Here is a 25444-nt window from a genome sequence, read left to right as displayed (position 1 = left end):
GGGCTGGAGTCTCACTGTAGAAGGTTAGCCACGTTGGATGATGCGTGAGGGCTGGATTACAGGCCTCATGTGGCAATCCCAAGGAAACAGTGTGTCTGGTATTTTGGCCAAAGCCATTTTAAGCCATGACTCAGAACTGAGCTAGCAATCAGCTTAATCAAGTTTTTATTAGCAAAGTCCTCTTCCTGATGACTAAGTTATAGTAATGTGATTTTTAAAAAATTTCTATTTTCTAAGGCAAATCCCCAGATTTAAGCAGAGGTACCTAGATTACTATGGACTTTTTGCTTAAATGATACAAGTTATTTTGAAGTTTTGCAGAACAGAATTCTAACATGGGTCTCCCTGGGCTCAAAGCAGGTTGTCACGATGGCTGCATTCTTTTCTGGAAGTTCTAGGAGATAATCAAGGCCATCTGTATTCCTTGGTTCACTGCTTCTCTCCTCCATCGTAAAGCTGGGAATCTCGCGTCTTTCTAATGCGGCTTCCATTGTCACAGGTCTTTAATCGAACTCTTCTTCCTCCCTCTTCCACTTTGAGGTCCACCGGGTAACCCTGCAACCTTAATTCACCTGGGCCAGTATTCTGACGAACTCCGCTTCCAGACGCTAGGACAGGGGCATTCTTTTAGTGAGGGAGTGGTTTATTCGGCCAGTAACAAGGGAAAAATCCGAGGACTAAAGCTGCCTAGAACTATGGCCCTGTCCTTTCATGCTGCTGTAACAAAGTCTGGGAAGTGACAACTGAAATGTATTTCTCACAGCTGTGGAGGCTGGAGCCCAAGATCTAGGCCCAGCTTGGTCGCTTCTGGTGCGCGCTCGCTTAGGGCTCTCAGAGGGCTGACCTCTCCTGTTACGCTCATGTCGTGGAAAGAGAGGGGAAGCCAGCTCTCCGGCGACTCCTGTGAGGGCTCTAATCCCGTCCATGAGGGCTTCCGCCTCATGACCTCCCCTGCTCCTAACTCCTTCCCGACGGGGCCCCCTGCGGGACCATCACCGGGCAAGGTGAGTTTTGAACCAATGAAGTCAGTCCGTCGCGAGGCCTGCATTACACTTCTCCGTTTAAAACGTAGTGGAGACCTTTGCTGGAGGAGAAGATTAGGGAGCGGTTCTGAGAAACATGGAATTTTTGTGAAGGGGACTGCGGTTTCCTCACTTCCCAATCGGTTTGCAGCTGCTTCCGAACTTGTGACCCTTAATTTAAAAGCACCAAGGCTAAACCTTCACAGACCATGTTGTGGAAGCCTGATCCTGCTACGGTACCGAGACCCGGTTCTCCAGAGCGGTGGCTAGGAAATCTCATCTTGGTTCAGGGATTACTTTGCTGTGTAATTTTGGGCAAACAAGGTGAAATTCCTGGGTTGGTCTCTTCATGTCTATAATGATGGCGGTGACCAAGATGCTCTCTAAAATATCTTTTATCTTTAAAAGGTGATGGCAGATGTTTTTTTGAATTACTTTTTCTCTGGAAGCAATTCATTCACATCATCACCTCATTAATCTTCACAGCAAGCCCATGAGTGTCTTTTTTTGAGGTAAGAGGAGAGTGAAACTTTGATTAAATCAGTTGACAAGGAGTCAGAGCTAAGTCAATGTGGGAGTCAGAATTCAAGTTTATACTCCAGAGTTAACTCTGGCTGCCTGCAGTCAACTTACTTTTCATAAAGATTCTTCATGTGAGGGAAGAGAGCCAAAGAGCTTCAGCAAATTCCTATCTAGTAGTTTACTAGTAGCCTCCTGTTTTTAAAAAATCAAAATGCTCACCCGCACCAGTCAGCGGATGTTTAAGGAAAATAAGTATTGGGGCTGTTATTTGATGCTGTCTGGTCAGCCTCAGAAACTGGCTGTATCGATCACTGTATTCCCTACAGAAGGATCAGAACAGTAAACACTATGTTTTATGAGAGAAAAATACCCATTGAAGACAAATGACTTAATGGTTTTCCCAAAAGGAAAAACTTGAGTTGTGCCACAAGAATTACATTTCTCGGTTTCCAGTTAGAGACAGCAACAGTAACACCGCCCTGTCGCATGTGCCAGTCAAGAGTCCCACCTGGCGGAACTGGATTCTCAGCCTGCACTAAATGTCAGAGCCATAGCTAAGCTTTGAAATACATTAGAGCAAAATATTTCTTCTTCCGTAAGGAACTTGCGAACCAGGGAATTTAAGTGATTTAACCAAGGTTATTTGCTAATTTGCTCCTGTGTCACCCGGATGGGGGGAGGGATGCTAAGATTTCAGAGCTCAGATTTACATAGTTCACCTACCAACCTCTTCTCTGGTGTCATTTCTGTTACTCCCTTACCGTACTTTCTCTCCACAAAAATTAGTATTTTTGAGAAGCATGACTTTAGGGGAGATCGTGAGGAATGTTTGCTATAAAATATTGTTCAAAAAAATGTAGGTTTAAACTCTTGAGGAAAAGGAAGACGTTTGCTGTCCGTTTTTAGCTTCTAAATATTTTCCTCATCTGTCTTGCCTTTTTTGGGCCTGAAGTCATTAAAACTCTTTATATGTCTCCTTACACTTTATCTAGGCTAATACTACCTCTGATTGGTTCAGGAGTATTTATTTTTTTTTAAAGATTTTATTTATTTATTTGACAGAGATCACAAGCAGGCAGAGAGGCAGGCAGAGAGAGAGGGGGAAGCAGGCTCCCTGCTGAGCAGAGAGCCCAATATGGGGCTCGATCCCAGGACCCTGGGATCATGACCTGAGCCGAAGGCAGAGGCTTTAACTCACTGAGCCACCCAGGTGCCGCAGTTCAGGAGTATTTAAAGCAGAGAACCTAGACTTCCTTAAAATTGATCACAGTCATGATTTTTTAAATAATGAAATCAATGGAGAATTGTCCATTTTTCAAAATAAATGTGCATATGTTGTGTCTGCTCCGTCCCTTCCGTACAGACTGGCCAGTGTGATGATGGGCTTGTTTTTAAGAAATAGTTTTGGTCAGAGAGAAGTGAAAAATGTGAGGCGATTATTTAACTGACAAGAGCTGACCACAGTTTTCTGTTTTAATCTCTCATTTGTCATCTCTTTTGAAAGTTCTTCTTTTAGACATGGGAAACTTTTGAGTGTTTTAATTTTAAATCTCTGTGGTGTTTGGTCTGTTAGATGGAGTTTCTAGGCCGGTAAAGGTCAGAGTTGACCGTGTGCACAGGATCCACCGGGCTGAGGCATCGTTAGATCCTGGGGTTCATGAAGTAAAGAGGCATTTGTTGTGACGTTCAAGTAGCAAGTGCGCGCAGAATGTGCTCGCTCTCAGAGACGCGGGGCGTGCAGACGGCGGAAGCCAGAGGACACACGTTCTGTCAGTATTTAACTATGGGGGCTTGCAGAAAAATGTGTCACAGCGTCAGAGTACAGAGAACATACAGCAGGATTATCCGTTTTTGACAACTTAACCTGAATTTCAGTGCCCGTAAATTGATAATCCTATAGAATTGCCACAAAATCTGCAATTTCTAGTGTCTGTGACCTTAAAATGCATACACATTTGGTGAGATCCTTCTCTTCTCACAGTGAGCTACGTGAAGTGTTATTTTCAGAGCACGAATTATTGAATTTCAAGGGATTTCAGGCCTTCTGGCTGACTGAATAACTATAGTTTCACCGGCCCGATCTTCCGACGGCAGCAGATCACAGAGCGGCAAAGCACGAAGCTAAAATACAGAGCAGACTGGCGCTTCCTCTGCTCAGTTGGAAAGAAGATGAATAGGAAAAATTCAAGACCTATAGGACACTTAGAAAAACACAAAGAATCTCCATCTATTCTTTGCCAGTGTTCAAAGGCGTAGTGTCCAAGGCCATTATAGTAGAGTCCAAATACATTCCTTCTCACAAAGATATTCAGATGACTAATTGGCAAAAGAGACTTGACTTCTTTTATATGCTTACCATCGTTTTACTGTTATTTTGGGGGAAAATAATTGATATTTGATAAATGATAAATCAATTATTTTTTTCCAAAACAACAGTAAAACGATGGTAAGCATATAAAAGAGGTACAGTCCTCTCCCAACATACAAGACTGGAAGACGGCAAGACGGAAGGCGCGTACATGAGGGGTGTCTGACTCTCTCTCACACACACGCACACACAAAATGAGAGAAGGGAACTAGTTTCAGGATTAATCCACCAAGTGCAACATAAAACTTGAGAGGGTTTCCAGAGTAAGAACAAGAAGTAGAAACGGCGCAGGTGTTTTAAGCAGGACTAGTTTTCATGCGATGAATGATATGCTTACAGAATCAGTAAAAGGGGAAAAAGAGCGGATTCTAAACTGAGGATCTCTAAATGATGCCCCAAAAATATAGACCCGGCCAGGTAGACAAGCTCCAACCCCTGAGGTTACCACTGGAGCCGGGGCCACAACCATACCTGCCTCTGAACATCAGGAAGCTGAGAGGGAGAGCCGTTATGTATCCATTCCAGTGATTTGGAAGTTAAGTGAGAAAGTCACCAATACTGGGCCATTTTATGACACTTGGGAAACTAGGAACTAGAGACATCTTCTGCAAAGTTCTAATCTTGACCGTGTTAATAGCTGCTAAAGGCAGATGGAGTCTACTTCACTTCTGCCGTGCAAATATTGGACAAGTACATCTAAGAACCTAATAATCACACAGAAGCAGTTGCAAGGAATATTGCGAAGTATAGTTTTTCTTTTCTTTTCTTTTTTAAGCTAGGTAGCTATGTGCTTACCTGAAGCTCCATTACTCAGAATAGATTTTGAAAGGACAGGTGACTCTAGAAGGATGTATGAGGTCTGCGTTCCCTGAGATGTTGAACCAAATGGCTCTAAATCTATGCAGGTGACTCGAGGGGATTAAACAAAAGTCCATATACTGAACAGTGAGATTTCTAGCTCATTTTCTCCGTGCTGCTTCCAGAATGCTAGAAACTAGGTGTAATGCAGTGGGCGTGATTACAACATTAGTACTCGGACAAATTAGCCCAAAGGAAAGGCACTAAATGTCTTTATATTTTAGAGAGCATAATGACATGGTCAGGGGAAACCTACAATTCCACACAATCTAGCTAAATTTATCATAAAGCTTCCAATCAGGTTTTAATGCCTCACAGTTAAATAGAAAGAGATTTCCACGCATATTATTCATTTCTTGAATTCTTTTAGCATGAAAGAAAGACCAAAATAAACAAGAAAACAGTAACTAACCAATAAACATCTGGAGAAGCAAAAACAATACAGAGAGAAACAACCAAAGCCAAAAGTCAATAAAAAGATGATTAGTATCGTCATAGGTTTCAGATGCTAATTAAGAGCACAGCAGAGTAAAAAAAGAAACAGTCATTTACCATGAGTGAACTTTGGAAAGTAAAAATGTGACATATGAACTTTTAAAATTCTATAAAAGAATGAGAAGATAATACTGAAGGCCATCTCACAGCGAGTAGAGAGTAGATCAGAGAGAAAGGAAAACAAATGGAAGAATCAGTACGAAGTCCGGTATCTGACTAAGCAGAAATCCGAGAAAGGACACATGCAGAAAAAGCCAAAGAAATCATCAGAGAATTAACAAATTTTCCACACCTAAAAGATACAACGTGCTATATTAAAAGGTTCCACTAGGGGTCATTTTAATGATTAAAAAAGGTGCACTGAGGGGCGCTGTGGACCAAGATGGAGATGCGGGGAGACTCCACTCCTGTCCTCCGCGGGCACCCCAGACCTGCATCCATCTGCCCTCCTCCGGAAGAACTGGGGGCTGAGCGGACAGCATCTGCACAACGAGGGCCAGACCACCGAGGAGAATGGCAAGAGAAACAGAGATGGGGTAAGGAAGGGACTGCCCACCCCCCCACCACAAACTGCAGCGGGAGGAACAGGACCAAAGAAGGTGACCTAGAATATAAAGGAAGCAGAACCCAGCCCGGGCCCCTGCCATATGGCGGAGGGGCTGGAGAGGGCCACTGTTTGCCTTCCGTCTCCTACCAGATAGCACGGAAAGGACAGAGTCTGGGTGTCACTGCCAGACTGCTGCTCGGTGGGAGCGGGATCCCTAGCCCACTACAGCCGCAGCAATCCGGAGGCACGGGGGAAAAAGACGTGGTTTCAGAGGACACCTCGAATATAAGGGACCCGGCCCTAGAGCACTGGCAAACGCCGGGGGAGCGGCTGGCACTCTGCAGGTGGAAGGGCCGGCAGGTACCATAGCTCCCCTCCCCATCCCCTTACACACCTTGACGGCAAAGGCGGGAGCACTGTCTGGGCCTTCTTGCCAGCTACCACCTCGGGGACTCGGCATCAAGCCCACGCTAGCCTCACCTGTGTTCCCTAGGCCGCCCCCATATGGCACACAGCAACAGATGCCCCGATCAGCGCTCACTGTAGGTCCAGCCACCTCACCGAGGTGACAGATGCAAAGTGGCCCAGAACATTCCAGGTCTGCAGCACTTTGGCTCCCAGCAGAGTACCCCACAATCCCTCATCATGCCTGTTTCGGCTCCAGCCAGCAGGCGAGAGGACTTCTGCATGGAGTGGCCTAGGCGCTTCCCTCCCACACACCTGCCTCTGATCCACCCGCTCCACCAGGGCACCCCTGTGCAAGGCACTCAGGAAACCACCGCTATACACTTGTCCCGGCTCCAGCTAGCCCGACAGGGTGGCCCCGGTACAGGGCCCTCCAGGACTCTGGCCTTGTACGCACTTCTGCGTCACCCGTCTTTCCAGGGGCCTTCTGCCTAAAGAGCCCCAGGTCCTCTCCAAGCAGTGACCACTTCTGCTGTCCTGCCAGATTGCCCTTTGTGCAGAGAGCACTGGGACGCCCTGGCTTGCACCCACGTCAGCTTCAGCTGTCTGGCCGGCATGCCCTTTGTGCAGAGAGCCCCAGGCCCTCGCCAGCCTGCATCCGCTTCATCTCCAGCCGCTCCTGTAGGGCGGCCCCAACTCAGAATGCCCTGGAACTCTCAGGCTGTGACATATACAGTTCCCACCGGGTCGCCGAAGTCCCCAGGCACACACAGTGTACAGGAGATGACCATAGAAAGCTCATTCCTTCAGGTTTAGAAGTAGGTGTTCAGCCTGACTCAAGAACCAAACAGAAAATCCAGAAAAATGGAGAGAGGAATGTGCTCCAAATGAAAGAATAAGGCAAAATCTCAGAAAAATAACTAAATGAAATAGAGATAAGCCATCTACCTGATAAGTAGTTACAAATGATGTTCATAAAGATGCTCGCTGGACTGGAGAAGAGTGGATAAACTCCATGAGAACAACAAAGAGAAAATATAAAGAAGAGCTGAAATTGACAAACACAAGAACTGAAACAGACCAGAAAGAATGCGCAGCGTTATTAAAGGACGCAGAAAAATGGATCCGCATCTGGGAGACAGGGAGCTGAAAAGCACCCAAGCTGAACAGCAAAAAGAAAAAGAACTTTTAAAATAGGAAAGGTAAGGATCTTTTGAAGTCAAAACCCATGAGAGACTATGGACTCTGAAAAACAATCTGAGGGTTTTGAAGGGACGGGGGGTGGGAGGTTGGGGTACCAGGTGGTGGGTATTATAGAGGGCACGGATTGCATGGAGCACGGGGTGTGGTGCAAAAATAATGAATACTGTTATGCTGGAAATAAATTAAAAAAAAAAAATAAAAAATAAAAATAAAAATAAAAATGACTCCCTGTGTTATCTGAGGAGTCCATCGTGTCATCCCTCTAAGGAGACCATTGTAGAACTGAAGGAGTACTGGCAAGCTTGGTGTGTGAATAACACAGTTTAATGCATTTCCCTAAAAAAAAAAAAAAAAAACAAAAACAAAAAAAAAACATTTGCATTATGGAGGGTCACAAAAAGAAGAGAAAGGAGCAAAGTGTTGTTTGGTAAAATAAGAGCAGAAAACTTAGCTAATTTATATCCAGGTTTAGGAAGTGAACCAAGGAAGTTCATCTTGGACCCATCATGGACCAAAGGAGGACAACACCATGAAACGATCATTAAAATGTCACAGATGAGTAAAGATGGAAAAGCAACTAGTTATGGACTGTGAAAACTTTAGAAGCCCATGATCTGATTTTTCAGCCGAATATTCGCAGGCTGGAAGGAAGGGGCGAGATATCGGCACAGGTGCTGCAGGGGGACACCCTGTGGCCGGCGGTGGGACATGCAGCGAGATGATCATTCGGGGTTAAAGAGAAATGAAAAGTTTCCCAGACAAACAAAAATTAAAAGACTTAATCACTAAACATGCCTTAGCGAAATATTGAAGGGATTTACTAAAGTGGAAATGAAAACGCCATATTCTGAACGCAAAGAATTGCAGTCATTTATAAAACTAGTATGAAGGTTAAAAATGAAAGTAGTAAAATCAGTTCCACTGAAAATTAGTTAACGGGACTCACAAAATAAGATGTAAAATACAACATGTACATGAAATGTGGAGTTGGGTAGAAAAAATGAAATTCTTTCAGAATGTGTTCAAACTTGACCGACCATCAGCTTAATACGGACTGCTGTACACTTAGGAAGGATGTTCTCTATGACCTCGTGGTAACCACAAAGCAAAAACCTACAGTAGACACAAAAAAGAACCAAGCATAATACTGAGGGAGCCACGACTCACAAGGAAGGAGAAGGAACAACAACAACCAGAAAACAAGTAACAAAAAGCCAGTAAGTATACACTTGTCATTAGTTTAAACGTAAATGGTCTAAACGCTCTCATCAGAACGCAGAGGGTGACAGAACGGAGGAAAACACAAGACCCCTCCATCCGCTGCCTATGACAGACTCACGTCAGACTGAGAGACCTGTGGACTGAAAGCCAAGGGACGGTAAAGGAGTTTAAGCAAATGCAAGTGGAGAAAAAGGCTAGGAAGTAAAACTTCTGTCAAACAAAACAGACTTTAAACAAAGACTGTGACAAGAGACTGAGGCGGGAACCACATAATGATAAATGGGTCAACCGCATAAGGAGATAAAGCAATTGTAAATATCTATGCAGCCAGTGTTGGAGCACCGAGATACATAAAGCAAATATTAACAGACATAAATGGAGGAATTGACCATAATGCAGTAATAGGAGGAGATTTTAATACCCCGCTTACATCAGTGGATACAGCGTCCAAAGAATCACTGAGGAAACAGTGTCTTTGAATGACACATTAGACCAGATGGACTGAACATATATCCAGAACGTTCGGTCCAAAACCAACAGAATATATACTCTTTTCAAGTGCCCATGGACCATTCCACAAGATAGACGACATGTTGGGTGACAAAAGAACTCTCAATAAATTTAAGAATCATATCAGGCACCTTTTCTGACCATAACCATGGGAAACTAGACATCAGTTCTAAGAAAAAACTGGAAAAAGGCCTACATGTGGAGGGTAAACAAGACATTATGAAGCAACCAATATGTCAGCTAAAAATCAAAGAGGGAATTAAAAAAAAAATATATATATATATATACACACACACACACACACACACACACATACACACACACACATATATATATATGGAGGGAAACGAAAATACAATGGTGCAAAATCTTTGGGACGAAGTCCAAGCAGTTCTAACAGGGAAATCAATAGTGATACAGGCCTACCTCGAGAAACAAGAAAAATCTCAAATAATCTAAGCTTATACCTAAAGGACTTTAGAAAGAATAAACAGAGCCCAAAGTCAGAAGAAGAAAGTAGATAAAAGACCAGAGTGGAAATAAGAAATTGAGACTAAAAAGCAATAGAAAAGATCCATGCAAAGAGGAGTTGGTTCTTTGAAAAGGCAAAATTATCAAAATTAATAAAGCTTCAGCTAGCCTCAAGAAAAAAAGGGAGAGGAATCAAATAAATCCGAGAATGCAGAAATGAACCTTTATTACAGACCTACAAAGGATTGTAAGAGTACTATGAAAAATTATATGCTAATAAACTGGACAATTTCAAAGAAATGGATAAATTTCTGGTAACATGCAATCTTCCAAATGGAATCAGGAAAAAACAGAAAATCCAAATAGACCAATAACTAGTTCCAAAATTGAAACAGTAATTTAAAAACTACCAAAAAACTGAAGTCCAGGACCAGATCTATTCTCAGGTGAGTTATACCCAGTACTTAAGAATTCATACCAATTCTCTTCAGCTAGTCCAAAAAAGATGTAAGACAAAATCTTCCACATGCATTTTATGAGGCCAGCAAAACCAGAAGAGGACACCACAAAAAGAAAAATAAAGGGGGGGGGGAGAATTATAGGCCAATATCCCTGAAGAAGATAGATGCAAAAATCCTGAACAAAATGCCGCGTTCAGCAATACAGTGGGAGGATCGTTCACCACAACCAGATTAGGCTTATTCTGGGGGGCATGGATGATTTAGTATCTGAAAATCAACCAATACACTACGGTAATGAAATGAGTAAAAATCATATGCTCATCTCAGTAGCTGCAGAAGAATCACTTGACAAAACAGGACAAAAACTCTCAAAAAAGTGGATTTTTAGAGGGAACATATCTAATAAGGGCCATGTATAACAATCACACAAAGTAACATTTACTCAATGGTGAAAACCCCAGAGCCTTTCCTCTAAGACAAAGATGTCCATTCTCACCCCCTTTGTCAGCATTGTACTGGAAGTTCTAGTCACAGCAATTAGACAAGAAATAGAAGGATCCACATGGGTAAGGAAGGAGCAAAACTGCCAGTAGCTACAGATGGTATGACATACAGAAGATACGGAAAACCCTAAAGACACCACCAAAAAAGTATTGGAGGTAATAAGTAAATAATGTTGTAAGATCCAAAACTGAGATTTCACTTGTATTTTTATACCCTAATAATGAAGTTGCAGAAAGACAAATAAAGAAAACAATTCCCTTTACACTGGCACCAAAAAGAATAAGATACGTGGGAATAAGTGGAACCAAGGAATTTAAAGCCCTGTACCCAACAGTGATAAAAGGCTGATGAAAGTAATTGTAAAGGACACAAAGAAATGGCAAGACTTACAATGCTCATGGATTGGAAGAATAAATATTGTCAAAATGTCCATACTACAGAAAGCAAGCTGTGGACTCGGTTGATGTCCACAGAAATAGCAACAGGATTTTCCAAATAGGCAATAACTCTAAAAAAATTTTTTTTAAGATTTTATTTATTTATTTGACAGAGATCACAAGTAGGCAGAGAGGCAGGCAGAGAGAGAGGAGGAAGCAGGCTCCCTGCTGAGCAGAGAGCCTGATGTGGGGCTCGATCCCAGGATCCCGAGATCATGACCTGAGCTGAAGGCAGAGGCCTAAACCACTGAGCCACCCAGGCGCCCCTACTCTAAAATTTTTTTAAAGATTTTATTTATTTATTTGACAGAGAGAGATCACAAGTAGGCAGGCAGGCAGAGAGAGAGAGAGGAAGGGATGTGGATGTGGATGAGAGGAAGGAATCCGGAATGCCGGATGTGGGACTCGATCCCAGGACTCTGAGATCATGACCTGAGCCGAAGGCAGCAGCTTAACCCACTGAGCCACCCAGGTGCCCAATAACTCTAAAATTTGTATGGAACCACAAAACACTCTTATTAGCCAAAGCTATTTTGAGAAAGAACAACAAAGCTGGAGTTATCACAACCCCAGATTTCAAGATACACCACAAAGCTACACTAATCAAAACTATATGGTAGTGGCAAAAAAGAGACACATAGATCAAGAGAATAGAGAGCCTAGAAATAAATCCACACTTACATGGTCAATTAATGTACAGTATATAATGGAGAAAACACCATCTCTTCAACAAAATCTATTAGGAAAACTGAACAGCTGCACACAAAAGAAGAAAACTAGACCACTTTCTTACACCAGGCACAAGAATAAAAGCAAAGTGGAGACCTCAATGTGAGACCTCAAACCATAAAACATTCAGATGAAAACATAGGCAGCAATCTCTTTGACATCAGCCTGAGCAACATTTTTTCTAGACTGTTTCTTTGAGCAAAGGAAACCAAAATAAACTATTGGGACTACTCCAAAATAAAAACCTTTTGCATAGCAATGAAACCAACAAAACAACAGGCGGCCTGCTGAATGAGAGAAGGCATCTGCAAATGATATGTCTGATAAAGCAGTAATATCCAGAATATAGACAGAATTCAACACCAGAAAACAGTCTGACTAAAAACTGTGCAGAAGATCTGACTTTTTTTAAGGCAAGACACAGAGAGCCGACAGACGTGAGAAGATGCTGAACATCGCTAATAACGCAGAAAACGCAAATCGGAGCCACAAGGAGTTTTCACCTTCCACCTCTCTGAAGAGCTAGTGTTACAAAGAGAAGAAATAATGAGAGTCGACGAGATGTGGACATGACAGATCTTTCATGCACTGTTGATGGGGATGTAAATGCTGCAGCCACTGTGGAAAGCAGCATGGAGCTTCCTCAGAAAGTTCCAGTTAGAAATACTGTAAGATCCAGTAATTCCTCTACTGGGTGTTTACCCAAAGAAAACTTCTATGGTTCTGCATTACTTACAGTAACCAAGTTATGGACGCGCCCTAAGTACCCACAGATGAATATGAAGAATGCGTGTGTGTGTGTGTGTGTGTGTGTGTGTGTGTGACTACGTGATGTAACAGAACGCCATCTTGCTGTCTGCAATGACATGAGTGGACCTAGACGGTATTCTGCTAAGTGAAGTCAGTCAGAGAAAGACAAATACCATAGGATTTCACTTATATGTGGAATCAAAAAATGAATAAAGATGAAAAGCAGAAACAGATGCATATGGGGCACCTGGGTGCCTCAGTGGGTTAAAGCCTCTGCCCTCGACTCAGGTCATGATCTCAGGGTCCTGGGATCGAGCCCCACATCTGGCTCTGCTCAGCGGGGAGCCTGCTTTCTCCTCTCTCTCTCTCCTCCTGTCTCTCTGCCTACTTGTGATCTGTCTGTCAAAAAGAAACAGATGCATAAATACAGAAAACCATCTGGTGGTTGCCATAGAGGAGGGAGTTTGGCAAAAAGGGGTAGAGGGGAGTGGGAGGTACAGCCCTCTGCTAAGGGAGTAAGTCATGGCAGTAAAAGGTACAGTATGGGGAATACAGTCAGTGGCACGATGGTAGCCTTCTTTGGGGACAGAGGCTGGCCCACACCTGTGGGCAACAAGCCTAACATGTAGAGTTGTCCAAACACTGACTTGTACACCGGAAACCAATGTCATATTGTGTGTCAACTATATTTCAACTAAAAAGAGAGAAAAAGATATACTGAGATATATTGCCATTAATTTTCCTAATAGCAGAGACAGAAAGAGGATTAGACAGACTAAGAGACATAGGAGGAAAAAAGTCATATCCACTGGAATAGAAAACAGAATGACATCTGGATTTCTAGCAGCAAATTCTGAGGGGAAAAGAATAATTTCCAGACAAGAACTTAATGCCTAATGAAACCAATCAAGCTGAGAGTGATCCAAAGACATTTCAGACATCCAAAACCTTTACGAGGTCACTTTCCAGGTACTCCTTCCAGCCCAGAGCTCTGAAAGAGGCAAAATATATTACTTTACCTTGCCTCGGTCTTGAAGCATCTTTTGGTAATACAGTAATTAGCAGCCAAGCCAGTGAGCCCTCTGGTGGGTCGCATTCTGGGTGGTCACTGTACATCACGTGGGCCTTTTTGGTTGTCAAAACTAAGATTTTCCAACCTCACGTGGTGACATCATACAGGCAGGTCTGAGAGGACCACGTATATTAGCTGGTTCCGATCCAAGGCTGCAGCTAGCTGTGTTCATTTCAGCAAGGTTCACTGTGTCTAGGGAGTTGTCCATGGTGTCTACTCACTGAGCAAACACTGAATGAAGGCAAAGAAAAGGGCACGATTGGTTATCTTCCCTAATTCTGTAGTCTAGAGCAGTACGGGAAATGCACATATCAAATGGCCAAGAAGACCACCCTAATTCACAATGAAATCACTGTATGTAATTTGGTACAACTATACAGAAGTGTATAGAAGAATCAAAGACTGAATTCTGACCTTACCCTATGGAGGACCAAGCTGTACTTTATATAAGCCAACTTAAGTATGATCTGCAGAAGATAATAAATCCTAGAATAAGTTGCCTGAAATACCACTGTTATAATTCCGCTACCTTTTTAAAACTCAGAGTCCAGTGTTAAAAATGCAAGTTGCAGTTAGGTCATTTGTACCTCAGTGTGAGTAAGTTTCAGGTCCCTTTACAGAGAGAGAGAGGATAGAGCACAGAGCTCGGTGCAAACGGGCAGAAGTGAGCATGCACACGAGAACTGTGCAAGGCAGAAATGGGCTTCATTTCTGTAGCAGTGAGGGTGCAGGTCCATGGACCTCCAAAGTATTAAGCTCCCCGCACATGCAGGGATCCAAAGCAGCAATGAATTCTCATCATGAAAATCCATTGGTAGGAAAAACTTTGTTGACAGGAGGAATAGTGACAGGCAGGTGAGCCAGGATTTGTGTGGCTGCCAAATGCTTATTAAACCTGTTGCCCAAACTCCCAGGTTGTGTATCAACCAGCTGGGGATTAATTTAGATTTGTGTAGAATCCAAGCTTCCCTATCGGTCCTGACTTGCTGAAGAAAGAGCTTTAGAGCCAGCCCAGGGACTTGGACTTAATAAGGCATTTCAGAGGGGATCAGAGGTTCTGGGGTGATCAGGGTATAAATTCCTAACCCCTGTCTACTTACTTAGTCCCACGACTCATCACCACCAGGCAGGCTGTGTGAAACGTTTCCCCTGACCTCCTGCACAGCCGCACCAGGAGCCCATGCAGATCGGCCTCTCAGAAACTGTCTGAATGTCGCATTTGAGTGTGCATTTATACAGAGGCTGCTAAACCCCGGATATCACGGGAGCTTGGATCAATTTACCCGTAGGTGCTCTCATTTATATTATTCAAATTTAAAACTGCATTTAGTTTATTCATACCAAAATGGTTAGCTGGGAAAGAATAAAGCCCCGTGGGAGCCGCTGTCTTTGTCATTTAGCAGAGTCAATAGGAGACATATTGGAAATGTCAAGAGATCAACTCATTGTGAAGAGTTTCCTACCAAGGTGCAGTGAATTATTTGGAAGTCCTGGCATCCGAAGCAGCTAGGGCCCCCGTCTTTCCGGTCATGTACAAGTACTAACAGAGGCGTCAGCTCACTGTCTGAACCTCTCAGTCACAGCAAAATATAAAGACCTTTGTGAGTCAAATACAGCATGAGAAAAAAAATGGCTTAATATACAAGGGGAGGAGAGTGAGTCCTACCCAAGAGGGCCTTTAAGGAGGCTTGTTTGAAAGGTCGGGGTTTTGCTTTATTTTATCACAGGTAAGGATGAACTTTATTGCTCTGCTTCTTGACTTTTATACTAAGACCCATAGTCCTCATTTCTGCATTGACCCTACAGAATTTACTCCTTTGGATTTTGTCCTGTGTGTTCCCATATGCTGCCTGGCAATGCTGCTAATTTGTTCCTGTCAGTATTTCATGCCCTTTTAGTTCTGTATTAACTTGTTCTGTGCACCCCCACTCCCTCTCTCCTCCGTTCGGAGGACTCTTAGAGCGTGTCACCAGCCCTCAACACATTTGTTGACGGACATCACTGACATCCACATCTCACATGGATGGCTGTTCTATCTGAGCTAAGGAAAACTATTGTGGAATTCAATGCTAAATTTAGCTGTTGTTTAGGAAACTCTACATTTTATGATGGATTATATATTCCACGTAAAGAAAGTTGACATCCGTGAAAAGAGAAAGCAGACAGTACCAACACTTTCATTCTGATTGTCATTAATGCCTCACCTCCATCTCAGTTCTGTGAAAGAAAGTGATCGTAGTGTAGTCTTACTATTTATTGTAGGGCTGAGCTGGACTCGGAGTTACCCAATCCCATTCTAGTCCCAATGCCCTCGCTGTACCACTGCTCCTATGAGCAAATCACTGCAGCTGATTCTGGACTTTTCCCCTTCATAAATTTGTCAGAGGGCATGATTAGATTTTTGAATAGGGTTGAATGGATGAAATAATTCTGAAATATCAGCGCCTTCTTTCTTTATATTCCAAGTTAGTGTAATCATTGTAGAATACTTTCAAAGAAATGGTCAATTAAAACTTGAAACAAAAATCCTTGATAAAGAAAAATGGCACAACTCCCATTCATAAACGTAAATAGAGATCGCTCCTACTATAAGAATTCTTAGTGCTACCAACTGTTGTTTTGGACATTTTTATGAAGACTCAAAGATTTCTTCCCTTTCTGGTGTAAAGGTAGTGGTGACTCTGTGTTTCCGCCCCCTCCACGCCCCCTCGGCTCTCCTCGCCTTCCGGCCTCCCCCACTCCGCCTCCCCCTGCGGCTCCGCCCCCGACCCCTGCTCCCACACAGGAGCTGCAACTGTGGTGAACCTCCACCTGTCTTAGCAAAAGGAGTTGTTTTTAGGGAAAAGGGGATGATGGGTTTGGCTCCGCTGTGCCTTCCAAATAAAAGCCTAAACATTTAGTTTAGGATTTCAAAACCTCATCCTACCCTTCTGCGTCCCCTTCATGCTCGCTTTCCTCCCTCCCGTAATGCTACCAAATTGCTGGACATGTGCGGACACAGATCGTCAGTTTCTGGATTCCTACAGGCTTTTGTTTGCTTTTCAGTCTTTATTTTCGGCTTCTTTAATTCCTTATTTCTATCCCTCTTGACAAAACATGGCGTTCTGTTCAACCGTGTGTGTCCGGGAACATGTAGGAGATCATTCTCGGCCAGTGAAAAGCAGCCCGTAAGAGCTGCTGAATTAGGGTGAATTGCTGGGCCACATTTTTAGGTCTCGGAATCAAACTTATGTGTCATGGACCTGGACAAGATTAAGCCTCTGGCATTAGTGTGACTAGAAGGGAAGAGTCATGCTGTCTGACCAATAAATGCTGGAGCTCACGAAAGACAAGTGGCTAGAAACCAGTCGCCGGCTACGGCAGACACTTGGAGGCGTGAGTGTTGTCTGTGATGCTCAACGACTGAGTGTCTGAGTGTCTGAGGTCTCCAACAGGCAGGAGACACCTTTAAAGCCTGTGGAGAGTCTACAGAACATAAAAGGTGCTTCAGAATTTAGTTGGGTTTTTATCACATGATCTCCCTGATATGAGGAAGTGGTGATGCAACATGGGGGCTTAAGTGGGTAGGAGAAGAATCAATGAAACAAGATGGGATTGGGAGGGAGACAAACCATAAGTGACTCTTAATCTCACAAAACAAACTGAGGGTTGCTGGGGGGAGGGGGGTCAGGAGAGGGTGGTTGGGTTATGGACATTGGGGAGGGTATGTGCTATGGTGAGTGCTGTGAAGTGTGTAAGCCTGGCGATTCACAGACCTGTAGCCCTGGGGATAAAAATACATTATATGTCTATAAAAAAAAATTAAAAATTTAGTTATGTTTTAAAAACAGAAAGGTTAAATATTACATGTTCAAATAAATATTTCATTATTTGGTTTCCTTCATTCTTTGTTTAGGGAAAAAATCAAACTTGAAAAAAAAATTTAACTGGCCCTGCTTATTTTTGTTGTTGTTGCTATAATAACATGAAGGAATCTTTCCTGAGAAACACTTCCTAGCATCTGGAGCCCTGTGAACACCACATCTACTTGAAGAAATAGGAGTGTTAACTTGAGCCTTATCTTTGATAAGATTCCTGAGTCTTTAAATTTTCTGTTCATTCATTCTCATTGGCCCTGTCTATTTGATTCACACTGTCTGTGTTTTCTCCTTAGATTATTAAAGCGGGAAGAAAGTTTCACATTCATCCCTCGGTCCCGTGAAGAGCTTCCCGATAACTTTCCAAAGGAAATCCCTGGGATCTGCTATTTCCTGGAGGTAAGGACTGGTCCTAAGCAGCCAAAGCCTTCTCTTTCCTCCTCGAGGATAAAAAAAGTTTCCTACAACATTGGCACCATGTTCCTCCGGGAGACAAGCCTCTGAGACCTACTGCAGATCAAAGACTCCTCCAAAAAGCACAAGCCCAGAACACGGGTCATGACGGGAGAGTAGAACGAGATGGTTTCTCTTCCACTACTTGCCTGAGAACAAGCAGCGGAATTTCTGTGCTGAGGCAATAATCCTAGAACAAGGTGGATAATGACTGTCAGCTAAAAAAAAAAAAAAAAAAAAAATGGAAGGGGGGTAATGAGATGTGTCCATCCCTGTGAGTGTTTTTGGTCATATATATATATATATATATATATATATATATACACACATGCGTGTGCACACACAAATATATATATCTATATTTTAAGTAGGGGCCCCCTTTCAAAACTAATAGAGTCTGTGTTTCTTGTTTGTCACACATACAGGTATCTTCCCCCATTTACCTAGATCACTTTTGAGAGCCAGTTTTGAGGATATAGTCCTCCGTTTAGTGAGTTGGTATGTGAGGACTATTTTCTAATTTTGTTTTTCTGAACAGACATTTCACACACATCATGGCAGTGTGGTTGTCTTCCCAGCAGGAAGAACTCTAACTCAGCAAAATATTTTAGGGATATTACCTATTTTTCTACATCTCTCTTCTCCTAGATAATTACATTTCACACAACATTACTCCATTTTCCGAATCTGCTACTGTGTAGTTGGTGTCTTATGTAACCGTAACCTACTAATCAAATAGAGTTTCGCTCATTTAGACAGATGGGTGCTCGAACGGGGCATACACATAACCAGGGACTGCAGATGCCGAGAAAGCGTTGTCTGTCTGCTTAGCAAATACATCTTTTAGATTTAATTACTGTAGCACGGAATCCAGAGGAAATAGCGTTTCCCACTAAGAGACTCGTCTGTCACCAGAACTACCGAAAGTCTTGCTGCTGTCTTCTGACAAATGTCGGATAAAACAAAATGCTTTGCTGCACTGGACCCTTTTCAACGTAGCACTTGCAAAATGGGTACCTTGTACGATGTACTCAGCTATATTCTAATAAACAGCGTCCCCATCCTGTGGCTCGTTACTCTTCCCCCACCTCTGCCCACTCCGCCCGCCGGATGCCTCCTGAGGGCTGCTTGCCACTCTGGGAGAAAACTGCCAGATGCTGGCATTAGGGAGAAAGAGGTTGTAGGCTGTTTCCCAAGAACGTTATTTCTTCTTGCAAAATAAGGGGTGGGGGGAAACCCTGTGTTTTATGGCTTTGAGATTAAAAAAATAATAGTAATTCTTTTCTTCTGCAGTTTGATTTATGTGGCTCTTAAATTCAGTGAATCACCTTCATGAACCTCTTAAATTCATGAATCACTTCCAGACCTACTAAAGTAGGTCTGTCCCCTAGGCCCCGTCATCGCCATAGTGACAGACAGGCTTCCATCACGTGTGGTCCTAAAATGAAGATCTGTTCCCGCTAATTAGCACTGCATGAAAATATTAACGCAGGCTCCCCCTGAAATCTGGAGCACAGTACATCCAGAGTTTTCCTATTTTGGATCTAATATAAAACCCAAGTTTCTGCTGAGGTTAATGAACTGGAAATCGATGTGTTTCCCTGAAACCTTGGAATGGCCGTTTTCTTCCAAACGGTGTACTCATTGAGAGCTTGCGTCTGCTGAACGTGACCGAGAGATTCCTCTGGGCAGGCACGGGGGCTGCGTTAGGATTCATTCATGCCGCAACTCAGCTACAGAGCGTATTAATAGTGTCCAGTGTAGCCTGGGAGGCTGACTAGTGCTTTTAAGTTCTCTAAGTGTGTGCTAGAAAACATTTATAGATACATAAAGTATTTGTTATAATGGTGATCTCTTCTGTAATTGCTGAACTGTTTTCACCCCAAGGCTCATGAGGATGCTAGTGCCGCACACAGTGTGGAGATGGGATCTAGAACCTGAGCTTTCGGAAGCCTCGCCTGCCTCCCTCCTCCTTGAGTCTAGGTCTCTGTTTTTAACAACACGGGGGGCCAGAAGGCCAGTGTGTTTATTTGAGGGGAGTTTTATAGACTGGGGACAGGGTGCTCTAATGGGGGTAGTTACAAAGGAATTTCTTCAGGGGACTGGGAAATTAGCCCACTCCCTTCACAGGGAAGAAGGGGGAGGTTCAGTTACTGTGAACGGAACAGGCCGGGCACACCTCAGTCCTCGTGCTGAAGACAGACGACACTTCAGCTGTGTATTCTGTTACAGCCCAGGAACATGGGGGAGAAAACCAAGCTTCACTGAAGTAATTTATACTTATTCTGCATAGGAATTTAGAGCTTATTATGATAAACTAAATCAATCAATGTTTTGGTGGTAAGCAATGTGTTTCATAACCGTAAGACTGCAAGGGACTTCCAGTAATCATCCGACCTATTTCTCTGCTTTTCGTGAGGATTTGTCTAAGCAACTATTCTAGATATATGATCTTTCTCTCTATACTTAAGAATATCTGTGGGAAGCATATTTTTAAAACATCGCTGGAAACCCACTTCATTACCCAGTCATTTGTAATAGGGCCCAAGACACGAATTGTATATACATTCAATTTGTCGAAAGAATAACAAACTCTCTTAGTTTATATGGCTCTACTTAGACAAGAAGTAGCCATTTACATTGTCACAAATGTCACCATGAAAAATACACCAGAGATCTATTATATATCGTAGGCTGTAGACTACACTTTTCAAACAATGTAATCTAAATATATCTTGGAAGCTATAGTCTGAGGCAACAGTCTAGTCTGCTGCCATTTTGCCAACCTACTACTGTTGATTATTAGTTACACCATTGCTATGTGATTGCAAGTTACTGCAGACAATGGCTTTTCATGCTAGCTGCGCTCGTAGAAGTTAGAAGCTGTGAAAAACTATTACATTATTTGTCCTACATAATACAGTCTACATATCCTCCATTTAGGAATTGTCACTGCAACATTGGGTCATAGTATTTCAGCTAATATCTGTACAGTATTCTTACCTAAAAATGATCACAAACATCACATATTTTAGTGTGGCAGTTTAAAAAGGATGTAAATGGATGTCCTATTACAAACCAAGTGGTATTAAATTAGGGAAATGGCTTTAATCCACTCTGAAAGGGTTACATTAAAATATAATCCAGCACTTACAGCTCCTCTGTTTAGTATTTTTTGAGGCAACTAATCTGAAGTCACTTTAAGACTAGGCATTGTTATGAGAGATTCACATTGGCATCAGTGTTATTTTGATAGAAACAAAGTCATTTGGAAATAAATCAGTTACCCAACAAAGTCACACACCGCCATGTGCACCTCCAGAGAGCACACAGTATGCACCTTGGGGACCTTAATAAATAAGTCACATTAGCCATAATGAAAAGAATACTTCTCAATGCCTGTAGAACACAAGTCTTTGGGGAAGAAGATAAAGCTTCTATGTAACAGGTGACCAAACTGTCTAAAACCTGCCCCAATACGCATGTCTTCTACTTTAAATTATTTTGGATTTCCCTTTTAATATATGACCCTGTGGAGTCCATGAACCATGCCCTAAATGACTCTGATTCAATGCTTCAGAGGGGAATTGTCACGGCCCCACGCTTGGTTCTCTTGCCCAGGGTTAACAGATCAAGAGACACGGCGTTCTGTGGTTCAAGTGCAAAGTGCACCTCTCCAGGACACACAGAGTAAAGCAAGGCCACAACTTAAACAAAACCTCATTCACAAGTGCAGCAAGGCTTTCAGTTTTGCAAAACGTGCCAAAGATTTCCAGCAATAAAGCCAAATTAAGTTGACTGATGCATACAAAGGGCAAAGCCGCAGGGTTTGGAAAACCACCAGGCTCTGTGTTTTGTACAGAAATATTGCTACCAATTGAAATCACGTATTTGAGTTGTGAGATATCAAGGAGGATCTCAAGATCCAGACTGTCATTAAATACATTCACGAAGGCCCCGGGCGTCCTGCTTGCTGAGGGCAGGTGTTATGGGTCATTAGGGCAGAGAATGAAACGTGTACCGTAGCTTTCCGTCTTATCACGCATTTTGAGCACTACTGAGCTCTTGCCCAGCCCGTATGCGCCACGCCGTCCGTGGAAACCCTCTCTCTCAAACCTCCCCAGCAAACACTAGCCTCTCCACACCTCCGAACCTCACATGGCCACAGCGAGAGTGGCTGATGCCAGTCTCAGACAGACAGGGACACCCACCCAACCCCAGGCCCGAGTGACAGCGCACCTCGGAAGTGAACTAACCGTTCCCAGCTGTGCTGGGGCCTGTTACCATCCGCAGCTTTTCCCTGTGCTTTTTCTCCCCAAAACACTCCGACTCCAAGCACTTGGTGTAGCTTTACCAAAAATTCATTCAAAAGGAACTACACATGACCCTGAAGAGGCTTTGGGTGACAACAGAGGCCTTTTAGCCAACAATACCCAGAAACCCAAGTCCAAGAACCAAGAACCAATCAATTGCAACCTAGGTATTATTAGGTTAGAGATCCTCAGCTACAAAAATCGTGTAATTTCTGTAAGCATATCCTACCAGATACAGCGGGAAAAACATGGTGCATGAGACACTGAGTAATGAGAATTTAACCTATGACCTCCAGCACGGCAGTCCCTTATGGGCAGCTCTCGGATGCAACACTTCACTCGCAAGCAGCTGATTTCCTGTCTGCACAAACGGAATTGCCGTGACTGAACTAGCTCTACTGTTTCATGGGTACTCCAGCCCCAGCACTGGACTCAGGGTGAGGGCCCGTGAGGTGGTGAAGTACAGACCCTGATACTATAGCAGATGAACAGGAATCTGGTCAGAATATACCGAGATAGTGTGCAAAATTCCTTCCTCACACTTGAAACCTAACTACTGTCTTGCCGCTCCTCTGTTTCCTTCCTCTGTTCCTTTTTTCCTTTCATAAAGAAAAAAAAAAAAAAAGCCAATGATAGTCAATCTCACACTGTAAAATAGCTCGTTTTATAAAGTAATGAATCCTTGTTGTGGGGGGGGTGTCGGGATGTACGTGTGTGTGCTGTATGTAGATATTACGTGATTAAAAGGAGGGACATCTTGAAAGGACCTGGAATGTCAGGAAGTAAAATTTGCATTTTTATTTCCAATACGTCGTGACTGGAACACGACTTCAGTCGAGGGCTTCACTGCATTCCTCTCCTAGTAAGAAATGCTCCCGTCCAGCGGTTCAGCTCATCAGCGTGGCCGGATCCGGCTGCCTGTGGACAAGGTACCCAGGAAGTCTTCCGAAATACAAACTGCCGAGCTCCGGCGCCTGCCCAGATTTGGGCTCAGTGCGTAGCAGGTGTGGCCTCGGCACTGTATTTAGAAAACCACTCTAGGTAATGAGAATAAAAGCCAGATTGGGGCATCGCTGAAGAGTATTCAAATAACCCAATCACCAGGAATAAGTACAAGTTGACTAAGAGAGTCGTGTATTATTTCATCTGTGGTTATTTTGGAAAGCTAAGTGTTTTGGGCTTTGTAGCATTATTTCTTTCACAAGTCTTAATTTTAGCTTTGGTCTTAAATTTACAGTCTGCTTTTGGAGCAGGAGACTTCAAGCTTATTAGAAACAGCATGAATAAGCAGGAGGGAGGAACACTGCTCACTATAGGGCTCTCAGGCACAGCGGACCCAGTCCCGTTTGCTGAGTTACCGCCAGAGCTGTTCGTATCCACTGTTCTTGCTGATCTGCCCCACCAGGCTACGAACTACACACTTTTGGACACAGCCTGATTTCTGAATGATCCGTTTTTATGTTGTCAAGAAAACACCAGCTTAATACTTAGTCACTCTGTACTTTTCACATTGAATTGCACACTCATCTAAAAATGATTTCCTAGCAATACTTTAAAACAACCTTTCAAGCAATAATTTAAGCCATGGTATGAGGCTGTATGAAACCTGTACTTCTGTGCACTTCATGGAACCTTTAGGGAAATAGAGGCATATTTTATACAAGCAATAATATAGCGGGTGTGGACTTCCAAAAGATATTCACAACTCCAGCAAAATGAGCGGCAGCAAGCGAAAACTTGGATAAAAATGACCCGTGCAAACGACATGGTTCATGCATCTCAGAAGCTACTCATTTGGACACATGCTATGAAGTCACAGACTCCCACCATGCTCTTTCTGTTGTATGATTTGAAAAATACCTATCAGAATAGGATTTCTACTCCTCTGTGAAGAGATCTGTGTATGTAATTTTGCCCAGGTTTTGGGATCTTTGTAGAATTGAACAGTGAGGAGTGTTTAAGGATGGGTCCATGAGTGAAGGTGCAACACAGGTTGGATGAGGTGACTGAGAATGTAGGCTTTGCAGAAATATGGATGGATCTTGGGAAAAGTGAATTCAACTCTTGGTAAGGTCTTAGAAGATGAAAGAGAGATAAACTAGATAAAAAGTGCTCATTGCTACTGTTTTCTATGATGGCAAATACTTGGGAAGTAGAACAGTATTTTGGCTCCTGAATACGATTGGCTGGATGTCATCTGAGGTAGAATTAATGCACATCTGAAAATGATCCTGTAGCCATATTGAAAATAACCTGCCCTTCTCAACTCTCTTGATGAAAGTACTAAAGCTTCTACATTTCAAAATGAGTAATTAACATTTTTAGTCTCGAAATGTAATTTTTTAAAAATGTGGAATAGTCTATAATAATCAGTCCTTTAATAGTCAAATTACTCCTCTATCATTTAGCATAATGTACTAGGATTACAGCTCAAGGCAGGTGGTAAACTCATGTTCTGGTGAGGAACTTCTAAACACCAGGTTGTTATTTAGCAAAGTCATATAAATTTAGGATCCCCCATTCCTAAACCTCTAAATCGGCTTAGAGCCCCTATTACTGCCTCCTCTCACCAGGAAAACTCTCTTCTAGTCGTGAATCTGAATACAGTTGAATTTGTATTTGCTGCTAAGTTACCTTCCTGTTAACCACTGCAGAACTTAAGGTAGCATCCTTTTGCTCGCACTTTAGAAAATCCCCCTGTAAAACTCCAACAGGATCGTTGATTCCCCGAGAAAGTTTTTTTTTTGATAATTATCTTTTTTGCATATCATTGGAGGCTTAATTCTTAATAAACATACTTTTCATTGTGAATAAACAGAAAATACTTAATTTGAACCTATTATAGTGACTCTTGATGCACAATTTAAAAATAAAGGAATCAGTTAATATTCAGCCTTCTTCTGTGGCCTTTTCACTATCTGGAGATAAAGAGAGGATTCTCCTAAATATATTTTTACTGTGGTCTATTAAATGTAATTAAATATGAGGACCGTAATGCATTAATCAGTAATACCAGAAATGTACAAAATTGCTTTACACCACCCCACTTTTTAAAGACGAGCCTCCTCTTTTTCTGCCTAGCAGATGCACATCAGACCCGGGACCAGGGACAGATGGAGACAGTGGGGGTGGGCAAGAGCTTTAGCAGAGACGGAGAAAAAAGATTTGATTTTTTTCTGCAGGAAGGTATAGATGCTCTTAAAGGAGAGGCAGTTTCCACAGTGGACTTAATGAAAGCCAGATGAC

The 25444-nt window shown here is 42.8% G+C and overlaps 1 protein-coding gene across 2 annotated transcripts in view; it reads left to right on the top strand.

The window, feature by feature from the left end:
• The window catches only part of GUCY1A2 (guanylate cyclase 1 soluble subunit alpha 2), a 344066-nt gene that overhangs the window by 289051 nt on the left and 29571 nt on the right, over positions 1-25444 (top strand). Inside the window, exon 8 of one of the 2 annotated variants that reach the window (XM_032359443.1) lies at positions 17729-17831. In XM_032359443.1, the coding sequence (XP_032215334.1) occupies positions 17729-17831 (103 nt within the window). Of the gene's footprint in view, positions 1-17728; positions 20110-25444 lie in introns of those variants that run through there. The other variant, XM_032359442.1, reaches the window with a different exon arrangement.

Source organism: Mustela erminea, chromosome 9 (assembly GCF_009829155.1).
Source record: "Mustela erminea isolate mMusErm1 chromosome 9, mMusErm1.Pri, whole genome shotgun sequence".
In the NCBI taxonomy this organism is placed as follows: domain Eukaryota; kingdom Metazoa; phylum Chordata; class Mammalia; order Carnivora; family Mustelidae; genus Mustela; species Mustela erminea.
The sequence above is the reverse complement of the archived record's forward strand: the minus strand, read 5'-3'. Positions and strand labels throughout refer to the sequence as shown.